At 40.4% G+C, this 12,707-nt stretch overlaps 1 protein-coding gene across 1 annotated transcript in view; it reads right to left on the bottom strand.

Moving 5' to 3' along the window:
- LOC147318542 (furin-like) overlaps positions 1-12,707 on the bottom strand; it is a 71,063-nt gene that overhangs the window by 41,094 nt on the left and 17,262 nt on the right. Inside the window, exon 3 of the mRNA XM_086310537.1 lies at positions 12,543-12,656. Within this exon, the coding sequence (XP_086166663.1) occupies positions 12,543-12,656 (114 nt within the window). The remainder of the gene's footprint in view (positions 1-12,542; positions 12,657-12,707) is intronic.

The following is a 12,707-nucleotide window of genomic DNA, read 5'->3' as shown; positions in this document are numbered from 1 at the left end:
AACAAAAGTCTTAACACTGGTCTAGTAGTTTTTACTTTCTTTCATAAACACTTTAAAAACTAACTTCCAAGAGCAAATTACACATTTCTCATGATTTTCTTATATCACATTTGGAAAGTAAATCTACTTTTTGTTAGTTTAGGGAAAATTACCATTTTTGCTTTTAATTTAACAGAGCTGCATTTTGCTTCCCATATGTGACAGCTGACTAGAGTCTGGCAGCCCTATAAGGTTCACTGAGCCAGTAACAAAGGGCTTTGGTAATTATGTCAGAGCTCCAGCTCCCTTGCATCAAAGTCATAGACAGTTATATAAGATGCACAAAGCTAGCATAATGTCACCCACAGGTTTATCAAGTCTGATTCTAAACTCTCGAGAAGAGGTTTTGCGCTGTTGCCATCTTGGCGTTTTGCAAATGTAGGTAGCTTGAGGTAACTTGGAAACAGCAAGCTCACTGGCTAACAAATCGTGACTGAGCATACCCAGATAATGCTGCTTTCTGAATGACCAGAATTTACTAAACCGAACTAATTTTTTTGTCAGGTAATTGTTTACACAAGACTTTTATAGGAAGACTTTTTGTAACCGCAGGTCCTTGCCCCCCTTTGGGGGCCATTACAATGAATGCAGCCAGACACGTCAATAGTGGCTTTGCTTTCCAGACCAAGCTATGTCCATCTTAAATACTGTCTATGGTCAAAGCGTGTGCTAATGTTTACAACTACGAGACAAGAATAACTCCTCCTGGTCATAAAAACAGAGTAGGAGGGGGAAAGGACAGCACGTGGCTTCTGGGAAAACAGTTATGTAAATACACTCATCGTCTTTCGTCTCCAATATCTGTGTCAAGACCAGAAGTCTTAATGTGTTAGCTTGCAATGCTAGTCGAGCTAGTCTGTCTGTCTAGCTGGAAACAACATCTGTTGGTCTGTCTGCGTGGAATTAAATCCCTACTTTGAATACACATAATATTCTCCCATTCTTGAGCCTGATTCTAATGGAGTCGACTGGATCACATTCAGGTTTGGATCACAAAATTAATGGATTTTGATGCAATGAATATAGATTAAATGCAGCTTTTACAAAACAAAAATGACCTTCTGAAAGCTTAACTTCTCTAATAACTTCATACATTTCAATTACATTTCTAATTGCTATGGCATTTACATGCTTTGGTACAGCATCTAAACTCTCCTTCATAACTGTTGCATTTCTCTTACACCCTAAAACAATGTTAAACAATATTAACTCTAATATACAAATAAAAAGACGGATAAAGCAAAGACAATATGCTCAGAACTGAAGTGAAAATCTCCATCCCATTCACCGAGTCCTTCCTCCAGCCCACCATCCATGACTTCCTCTTCCCAGTGCCGTGTTTGTGTTTCTAGAGGGAGCTGGCTGACCCCTGACCCCAGGCTAATGAGAGCGATAACGAGGATTAAAAGGGGGTGACTGGAAGGTGTCTGAGAGTGGGGTTTAAACAATTACACTGGGCTGCCAACATGCCTTTCTTCATGACTCAGGAAATTACAGTCTCCCTCTCTTTCTCCCCCACACACTCTTTCAGTCGGCACACAAAAGATAGGGCTTATGGAAAATAATAAATTATCTCGGGGCCACGTTAACTTGGATGTAAATCGCTGGGCAATTATGTTTTAATAGCCCTTTAAGAGAATGAGTAATTGGGTTGACACTACTGGGGTTGATCAGGCTCACCCATCTCTCTTTCCCTTTGTGGCCGGTGGAAGAGAGCTGTGGGTCTGCGAGGCGGTCAGCCGGCAGCACGACTGCAGCTAAGGTGGTTAGCCTCTGAAAAACTGTAACAGCGATATCAGAGAATCTGGATAACTATTTTCATTCTATTAAAATGAAACCTTTTCTTGCTCCAAAAAGACATGCATTGTCGATATCTTTGTTAAACATTCTTCTTTATTCTCAGCATATTTCCTTTTTTGCTAAGATGTTCTCACTCTTCGTTTGCCAGAGATGATTTTATACATAAGACTTTCTCCTGATTAAGTTTTTGTTTTTGTAAAAGGTGCTTTGTCGCTAAGAAGACCCTGTGGCTATCTGTGTCTACCAATGGAGGTGGTGTTCATATACTACATACTTGAAAAGAAGATGTTGCAAAGCAGTTCAAAAGCTATATCTGTACGGTCAGTAAAAATTACATCACTCTACTAAATATAGCTTTTAAAATGACCGGTTGTATTTATAATAGGAGGATATGAAAATATTATAATCTTAATTAAATGAGCAAGGTATCTGTAACAAAAACAAAAAAAAACCTCTGTGCATGGAGTGGGAGGAGAGCCAGATGCTGCCATGAAATCTGGCAACCCACTGGCTATGTTTGATGACAATGGGCAAAACTCTGGCTGTTGTAGCCGGTGTATATCAGGACCAAGACTTGCTGGAATTTTTTTTTTCTACAAATACACATTTTGAAAATGTTAATTAAAAGCAAAACTGTCACCAGAGAAAAGACGGTGGCTTCAAAATTTTATTGTGACAAACAAACTAGCGAGCTAACTGTTAACTAACTCTGTTCAACTTTGTAAATACTCCTTTTCATGGATGTCTGGATGTTATACTTTATTGTAACATTTTGGAGAAAACTGAACGTTTCATTTAAGATGAAAGAATTTGGAGTGTTTTAAACTGTCAGTCATGCCACAGTGTTTGAGAAGAAGAAGAAGGGTTTGGAATGGCTAATGACGTGAGCGTGTTTAGATTACGAGTGGACTACTAACAGAAACCTGAATTCTTCTTGTACCAAAAGTCTCGTCCCTTACCTACAGATTCTGTATGTTTCTATGAGGACATCTATTAATAGTCAAATTATGTCATCAGACCTTGTAATTTAGCGATCATAAAGGAGAAACGAAAACTCTGGAACCTCAGCCATAATTCCATTTTCTATTAAAAAAAATTGAGTTGCTCAGAATGCACATTCAAACCAACCAAACCACTGCATTTATAGCACAACAGTGGATACTGTCACTGTTTTTAAGGGTGACAAAGTAACATCTTAGTTCACTTAAATCATCAAGAAACAGAATTTAAATAAAATGTTAAATTATATTTGATAACAAATATGTTGCAGGTTTTTATGTCAATCTATATATGTCTGAGTATAATTCTGATTAGAAGCTTAATCGCCATTCTCATCCCTACTATCAGACACACACACACACACACACATGCACACACACGCACACAGAGCTCAGCAGGCTCCTGACCAGCACCCTTCAACCTCTGAACTCGGGTCCAGATTGTGACCTCTGGATTATCACCGTGTGTCTTGATTTGGCCAGCCCCGGGGGAGTGGCGGTGTAGGTAGAGGAGGCAAAATCGATGGAGAGAGGGAAGAGATCACAACAGGCCAAACCTGGTGAGCTGAGAACCACCAAATGAGACTGGAACAACATGAACAGCAGGGGTGAGGAGGAGGGAAGGAAAGAGGATAGAAAAAAATGGAAAAAAAATTGTGATAGGATCTGATGCTAGGCTGAGTTTGACATGGAAGAAGGAAATAATCAAAATCCCCGGCAGGTTGTCGGACCTTACCGCAATGAACAAGCAAATGGTGGGATAAACCTGTATTTATCTTCTTATACTTTCATCTCGGGAAGAAGACAAACGGGGTAGGAAATCGATCAGATGAGCATCTGTTAGGCTTGGCAACAGTCGCAAGTCTGCAGAAATGGATTTTAAAGCCCATTTTTCAATTTCGTCTTCATTACTGTGAGCGTCGTGCAAGCGCTTAAAGGACACTTCCACAGTAAAAGAAGAAAAAAGATCTGCGTGTGCATTGTGCAGGCTACTACACCTCAGTTCTTTGCCCTGTTTCCTTTCATAGATCCACAAGACGCAGTGAGTGCTCGACGTGGACAATTTCTGTCATGTTTTCCCACAGAGGTAATGGAACAAGACTAACAAGTGTTTTTCTTTGATAAAACTTCCTGTTATTTAAAAATTAAAATGCTATCTATGTAAGTGTTATTTACACAAACACAGCAGAGGTAAAAAAAAGAAATTGCAACTTAATTGTGAGCGTGTGTTTGGTCTATCACGTGGTGGGGATGAGGCATGTTACATGTGTATGATGCAGCACAGCTCAAGTTGTCTTTTAAGCTTGCAGGCTTCACCCCATTTGTGTTACAATACTGCGATCACCTTTGAAATCTGCACTCAAAATGATTTAACACCACAGCAGTTACAAGTTTTCACTGGCTCTCTTCTTGTCAGTGTGCTTACAAGAATTTACACAAAACCTGTGGTTGTCCATTTGTTTACTGAATTCTACCAGGATATTTTAGACAGTGGGGACTTTATGACTTGATATGTTAATCAAAAATATCTACAGACATCATTTCTAGAAGCCAGGGATGGCATTTGGTATCATCATCATTTATAAACAGAAAACAACTGTTACTGCTTTTTGTCGATGTGGACAGTATAAAAGATTTTACCGTATAAAAATTCATCATAGCGATAGCTTTTAAAGGTCCTTCGTGTGCTCACAAGGCCTTCTACTTAGTATGCTTCCTGCACCTGCGTGTCTTTATATCTGAAACTGTGTCATTGTGCCTGTGTGTATCCTTTTCCTCTACCTCCCATCCTCCCGCTGTTGCTCGCCGAGGTTCTTTTATTCCCTCCTGAGCAGCTCTGTCACCCATGTCGCCGGGGGACAAGGAGAATGTCGCGTTTTTTCCCCTGGATCAAAAATTTACGAGCAATTAAAAGGCGGCCGACGCCCAGCATCCATCAACCCCTGCGTGCAGCCAGGTTGGGTGAGGGGGACTTGCAGTAAACCACAGGCTATATACTTTTATATCTGTTTTCCCTCCGAAGAGGGAAGGTTATGACAAAATTATGTTTTACTGTTCCTGGATCCGACCACGATGTAGAAATCTTTCATGAAACAGGCTCGTTGGAGGTCAGAGCCTTTAGAAGGGAGGACAGACAGAGAAATATGTATGTGTATGCATGTAAAAGTGTGCGTACTGTTCATGTCGGGTGATTTTCAAAACCACGGCAGAGGCCTTAAAAACAAAAAGAATAGCTCTTCCAGTTGCTGAGGGAAGAGTGACCTAATTACTCTGTTGTTTATTACTGCAGAGCTCTGATTTATGTCCCCGGGCTGATGGAATTTCAACACTGAGTCTTCCTCGTCAATAACGACACATTCTTTCTGTATTTGATTACGCAAACACACACAGCCCTGCACAATGATCCATTGCGACACACCTAATACACAAAAAGGCACGCGAGGCCTCATACATCAACGCAGTCACTCTTTCACTTTTTCTGGCTCCTCGCGACAGGCCCAGACTCATTTGCATCCTTAATTGTGTTGTAATGTACTTTTAATTTGAAAATGGAGGCAATTAATTATTTTGATATGGAACAAAATGCCGCAAATGTAAACATTCTAATAGTTCTCCATGAACAGAGTATCATTTTTCAAAAGAGGGATTGAATCTTATCTCATTTTTTAATGCCACAGTTTTTTCCCTCGTTTTTTTTAAAGACACCATTTCACCACTCATGCATTCTCCTTGATATTCACTTTGGGTTTTTTTGCAACCGGGGCAGCGTTTCTTTGATCTATTCCACCACTGTTATTTTCTATCTCAATCTCCCACAGGATAATTACTGTAGTTTCACCTATGCTATCAGAAGAGATTAAATGAAATTAAGCCCGTCTGGACGCTCTGCTTGTTCTCCGTACGTCATCCCTCTGCTGCAGACTCTCCTCCTTCTATTTCTAGGTTAGAGAGGCTTCGAGTGGAGATGTGAAACGCAGATTTGTTGCTGTGTTTTTTTTCTTCCCTTCGCAGACCATGTGATCAATAGGTGTCAATGTTCAAAGACTACAGAGCAACGCCAGAGGAGAGGAAAGGAAAGGAGAGAAGAGGGAGATCCATTTGTAGAGTTCCTAGAAAAAAACCCTGACAAATTCACTCCCTCAGTCTGATAAACTCAGCACGGAGAGAGACAGGATGGATGCGTGTTATTCCTTTTTCGTCTTTTCACCCATTTCCATCACCTTTCTTTCCCTCTCCCCTCTCAGACTCATACACACAGTTTTTTTTGTCCTTTTATATCTCTATTCCCCCCAACACCCCCCCCCCCCCCCCCCCCACTCTCGCTTCTGATTCTCCTGAGGGTGCTGGGAGCCGGCTGACATCACAGCCGGCCCGGCAACAACCTATAAATTATGAGTGACAAGTCTTTGGACCAATAAAAGCACCACCATATTTCATGCACAGTAAATCTGATTGCAGATTGCTGTGGCGTGTGGCGGCTGACATGTTTATTGTCGTCATGGCAGTGGGAGCAGAGGGTGGAGAGGCGGAGGGTGGTGGGTCGCTCCCCAACATCAGAGTTGTTTTTTTGTTGCTTTTTACAAAAGCTCCCAGTCTATATGGAGGTCAAACAGATGGGAACTCTAGGATGCGTGCGACCCATTCCACCCACCCAACGCCCCACCAAATCCCCCAACACACACACATCAATGCCAACTCACCCAACATCTATAAGGAAGCTATTTTTCCTGCAGCTTTAACAAAGCCATGCAGTCGATGCTTTCTCTGCAGCCATCTGTCCCCAATCCGCACATGCTCCCAACAAAACTTTTAAAGAGGTTACATCCAGCAACTCTGATTTTCCTCAATTAAAGCGAAAGCTAACTTTTTGAAAGAAGAAATAATGTTCTGCTCTGTTGTTTGCGTTTTGTGTCCATCCTGCGAACACCGTCTCGCTCTGACGGATCAGTAATCCTCTGCTGTACAGCCTCTAACTATTGATGCTGTTTGATTAATGTTTGCTAAAAACTGCACTTCAAAGCTGTTATTTGAATCTTCACAAGAAACTCGAGTTTGCGACAGATTGGCGCTGACAGCACGACAAAGTCAGTCATTATTTAGAGGACTAACATGCTGATTTCGGTAACAAAATGAAACTTTTGGACAATAAGAAAAATATTTCTTGATTTTAGAGGAACAGGCATCAGCTGAAAGACGCGGATCTGCATGAATACTGTGCAGTTTCAGTTTCTCTTTCCCCTCAACCCTAAACTTGCCGTGGCAGATGGCTGCCCCTACCTGAGCCTGGTTCTGCTGACTTCCAGTTAAAAGTGAGTTTTTCCTTCCCGCTGTCGCTAAGTACTCATTTTTTGCCAGGACAACATTTTGGGACTAAATTATAAGGAAGCGATGTGTAAAAAAATGTAATTTCTATTAGTAGATTACAGTTATTTATCTATTACTTAGTTATTTTGTTGTAGTGTGAATGGCCATGGAGGAAAACTTAAGAAAACAGTTTTCCCAAATCTATGCCCTTTTCACATGTTCCAAAGCCTTCCACTCAGTGACACTTCTGCTAAAGGGAGCTGTGTAACTGTTGGGATTGGGTCTTACCTTATAATACCTTAAGGTAAGGTCTTACCTTACCTTTATCTTAATATCAAGTGCCTTGGGGCTACTGTTTTTTGAGTTGGTGCCATATAACTAACAGTGAATTGAATTTCTACAACATAGTATTGTTGCTTACTCCTAAAGTGGCCCTATACTTTTTTCTTATGTCTGTCCTATGCATGTCTAGGGGCTGGTCATTGTAAATATGATCAAAGCTTTAAATAATTGGGCCAGCAGATTCAAATGTAGTCCCTGTGAACCATAAGCTCTGGCTTCAGATTGCTCTAAACACTCAGTTTCAGACAGTTTTTTCTACACTCTATGGTGTCAGTGACAGCAGATACCCTTAATTTGGTCTCCTTATACATACAACTGCTCTTCAGACCTGCTATTTATGAAGGTGAGCCAATGAGACAAAGCTTGTTTCAGACAGTGGATGAACTAAACGAAACAAGGACGAGTACAAAGATTATACATAAGAATAAATAAGGATTATTTACACTAAGAATCATGCAAGTTCCACTAGTTGAGTCCAAAAAGATTTAAAGTTGAAATTAGTATAACAGATCTACTTTATGTCTGTCCAAAGTCTACTTTTAGAAACATAATTCTGTACAGTTGGACTATTTTATGGTAATAATATTATTAATAACGAAAACACACTCTGCTCTTTATCATTTTCTTCTTGATTTTATTTAAGCCATCTTCTTCTCAGGACCTCAAGTACTAATGAAAGCATCTCTTGTCTAACCTCATACAGCGACGCGCTTCAGGACTGTCTTTAATTTTCTTAAACCTGGATCCTCTCGTTACAGATATCACATTTAATCTTTAATGTATTGCAACAACCTTATTGATGGTAAGTGACCCTGTGCTTGTGGCACTGCCTGGTCCACCCGTCCTGACGCATGTAATAAACCATTCTTTATAATTAGTGTGGCCGCTGCAGTATGATCAGGGCATTACAAGTCCTCTGCCATAGCCCCTAAATGGGCAGATTTCAACAGCTGCCCGCTGGTGTGATCGGCATCATTATATTTTAATTAATCCATTCTTCTCACAGCAACACAGTAATTACAATCTATTTTATGACATGGCATGCTGCGAAAGAGGGGATGGAAGAGAGAAATAAGAAAGGAGTGAGCGAGAATAACAGCGAGCAAAAAGGGAAAAGGAGAGGAGAGGAATGTTGAGGAAAAAAAACTACAAAGAGAGGCGAGGAGTGTTAGTTACAGCAAAGATGAAGAGAAGCAAGTTTAAGGTGAGTGAGACGGTGAGGAGGGAAAAGCATCACTAACACTATGACTGATTACCGGTATGTCATCGCCTGGCAGACACTGTGAAAGCATTGTAAAACCGTTTATGGGATGTCTAGAAGAGCATGGGTTTCTCTCTCGCTCGCTCGCTCTGGTTCTACACTGAGAGAGAGAGAGAGAAGCTCCAGTCCCTCCAGCCTGTGTCTGTAAATCACTGCAGGTACGGACACTCAGACACGCTGTGGGTGTGATAATAACATTAGAGGATTACAATGACACTCCTCCCCGGACAAGATCACCTGTCTCAACTGTCATAAAACAGACTGCTGCTTTTTGTGGTTGAAGCACTTTATATATGAGGAGAGTGTGGAGGTGTGAGCACAGACAAAAGTGGTGTGTATGTGTGTGTGCGCGCATGTGGAAACAGCATCAGTGGATAGGTAGTAGAAGTCTGGTTGTTATGTTAACACCTGAGTACTAAGGTTAAACAGATAAAATGTTAATATGTGTTAATGTGTTTGGAGATTTTCTCTTACTTATATTTTTTTATCAAGCCAGAGGCTATATGTGGTTATTGCTCCCAGTCCACAGTGAAGGCTTCAGCCTGCCTTGTTTGCAGTGTCACACATCAGGTCACTGCTAGAGGTTAACTCTCAGATATAAACTGTACATAAAAGATGGACACTGCTCCCGGGCATTGCAAGTGAAGCCAACAGGGGACTGCATAGGGGTGACTACTTTGGTTCAGAATAGGTTGAGATGTTTTTACACCAGTGGTGTTTAATCGGTTTAAATCAGGTTTGTTTTCCCCCTTTGGTGTGGATCTTTTGCCCAGCTTGACAAGCTGGACATGATGCTGCTACTCAACCTTCTTGTCAGTGTTTCCAAGAGGTCACTTGTGCTGTTGCAGTACAAAAAAAAAAAATCCCCAGTGGTTGGTTAAGTATATTCCCCAAAGAGCACAAACATAAAAGACATGCTAGTAAAACTATTGACAAGACTATCAATACTCAATGAATCAAAAGGAGCTTAAAAGAAGATCTGTAATCACTCATCTGACTGCTTTCCCAGATGTTCAGCTGTTAGACTGTTCTTTGCATCACCTCCACATTCCCACACTATCAAACTCAATGCTGACATCATTACACTAGTCCAATCATCTTCTTGCCCACCTTCATTGAGCCAATGAGCCTCCACTCTATGTGCTTTAAATCTCAGCGCTCTTCCAACATTCTCCCTTTCAGAATATCACCTGTGCAACCCACCTCCTCCTCATTTCTGCCTTACTCGAGTATCTCAAAGCTCCATCCAAGCCGCCACCACCACCAACATCTAGCTTTCAGGGGAGTCATTTCCTAAACCCTATCACCATTGGGGTTCTGTTCTGCCACGATGGGTCATCGGAGCCTAACCACTTAATAGATTAATTCATTTCTCTAATATAGCTCAATAGATTCAGTGGCCAACATAAGTATCTATAACGCCCCAGACTAAATAGAGACTGACAAATTTGCAGGATGTGCCCTTCTAAATATAGCAGTTTCAAAGTTTTAGTGATGTTTTCAATGGTTAAGAAAAAATTATAGTTCATAGGTATAATTAATGGAATCCTACTTTTTATAAATCTGCCCATAAAACTTCCTTTATGCTCTAAATATTTTATCTTGCTGTATTATATTTTACGCCTACAAGATGCCATGAAGCATACAGCACAGGTGTAACGTAATTGAAAGATTATCTTTATTATCGGCACAAGCAACATATATCCTACAAAGCAGCAGCTGATGGTTCATCTGCATTTTTTATCTGTTATTTACAATTGAGGCAAAAAGTCACCAGTAATAACTGTAATTAATTAAAATTATTCAATCCCAGGCAGTAGGAGATAATGATTTTGAACTACTTTGCTTTTCAGCAGTAAAAACAAGTATTTAGAAATGAAGGAATACTGCTGAATTTCTGAATTCACAAATATGCAGAAAAAGGTCAGAAAGTTTCAAATATGACTGTTACACAACAGCAGCACAAACTTTTAAGTCGAAATTGTGACGTTTTTCCAAAATACTGATACTGCCAGTGCTACCCCTCAGTCTCCTAGTAGATGTACGAATGGTATAAATTTGGAGAGCCCAGATGACATCTCTTTGGAGTTATCATGTTCAGAAGATTTTCAGAAAACTTGACCTCTAACCTTGAGGTCAAGGTCATTTTTAGGAGATGCACTTATGGTATCAAATTGAAAACCTCCCTGAGGTTTCTTCCTGTTAAAAGGCAGATTTTCCTTCCTGCTTTCACCAAGTGCTTATTCAAAGGGGCCCTTCTGATTGTTTGGGGTTTCTCTGTATTACTGTAGGGTTTTCATCTTACAATGTAAAGTGCCTTGAGGCAACTGTTACTGGGATTTGGTGCTATATAAACAGAACTGAATTGATTTGAAATGAATTTAATGAAATTATTTGGCCAGATGACTTTTCACATTTTAGTTAAATAAAATATTTGTTACATAGGCAAATATTGGAGAGTGAGAATATTTACAGATAAAGCGACTGTACAATTCATCTGCCACAGGAGATGCACAAAACTATTTAAATCATTCAGTGGATATATGATGTCATGATGTTTTTCCTATTGGATATTTATTTGAAGTTCGGTAATTATGGGCTATTGCCAGAAATATTTATAGTGATGCTGGCAAGCAGAATGTAATTAGTTAATCATTGAATACAAATTATTGTTGATGCTAAATTCGAGATATTGTGTTCACGAGAATGGGACAAACAACCTGAAAACAGTGAGAGAGCTGAGTGAGTCATTGTTGGCAGCTGATGTCAACAGTTATAATAACCCTTTTTTAAAAATAAAAAACATAAAAAGGAGGTATAAGGCAATGAGGTGCAAGTGAGGTCAGAGGAGGTGAGGGAGGCGTTGTCTCCTGTTGCTGTTGCAGCAGATGAGTCATCTACAAGCTGAGGTTCATGAACAAGAGAGCACTTGTGCTAGCCAATCGAGCTCAGAGGTTCTGAAGTGGTTTTGTATTATATAAACATCATGAAGGGAAACCTTTTCCATATGATTATACAGAAGAAAAAGACAACATTTGCCTTTTGTCTATCTACATATAAAATAAACTGACTAAGAAACATTTTATAATCTAATCAGGAGGCGAAGAGAAGAGGAGGAGACAGCAGAGCAGATAAGGAGTGTCACAGAGAGATGAGACACCAAAAAGAGCTCCTGGAGAGGTGAAGAAGAGGAGGGTATCAGATAGATAACACACAGAGTTAACGCAGTTTGTCACAGTTCATTTTCGTCACAGCTCAAACAGGGCCGTTGTCGCACAAGAGAAACAGAAGCTCGGGAGATCCGGATTGGTCGATTTTATTTTGAAGTATTGGCAACGTACAGTCAAGCCTATGACTGCTTTATTTACATCACGGCTATAATTCTTCTGTTCTCCTCTTACTGTTGGAAATAAACATGACAATGAAGATGAAAGGGAAGTTAGACTGCACTTGTTTTGTTTTTTACACTTTATGCTAGGGAACCATCTTAGGAACCTTTACTACATTCATTGTACTCATATATACGCTCAAAAATTTATTGGGTGAAAATCTAAAAAATTTCAGGGCTGGGCAGAGCCATCCCCACCCACCACCAAATATTTCAAGGTCCTTACGACGCCCATGGGGGTTATATTTTTGCAATTTTTCTTGGACTGGAGAAATGATTTTATAAAGTCTGTGCTGTCTGCACAACCTTAGTTTACAAGTAAGCTAAGTAGGCGAGATGCTGGCAGACTGCTGGGACTAATCCCAGTGGTAACGCCACATGTTTGTGTTGCATGCATGTTTTACGGTACCTATGGTGAACATGGTATCCTGCTGCATTGATGTTCCAGCCAGGCTCTTTAGGGTCGGGGATCTTTGCTGTCTTGGCGATCAGATGCTGAACATCCCTCCACGTCAGCTCAGGACTAGGGCAAGAGACATAAAACAGAATATCATCAAACGCATCTTTCCTTTCG

This window comes from Aulonocara sp. 'chitande type north' Nkhata Bay, linkage group LG11 (assembly GCF_057382095.1).
Source record: "Aulonocara sp. 'chitande type north' Nkhata Bay isolate Kocher_YH1m ecotype deep benthic linkage group LG11, A_spYH_male_GT1.1, whole genome shotgun sequence".
NCBI lineage: Eukaryota > Metazoa > Chordata > Actinopteri > Cichliformes > Cichlidae > Aulonocara > Aulonocara sp. 'chitande type north' Nkhata Bay.
The sequence above is the reverse complement of the archived record's forward strand: the minus strand, read 5'-3'. Positions and strand labels throughout refer to the sequence as shown.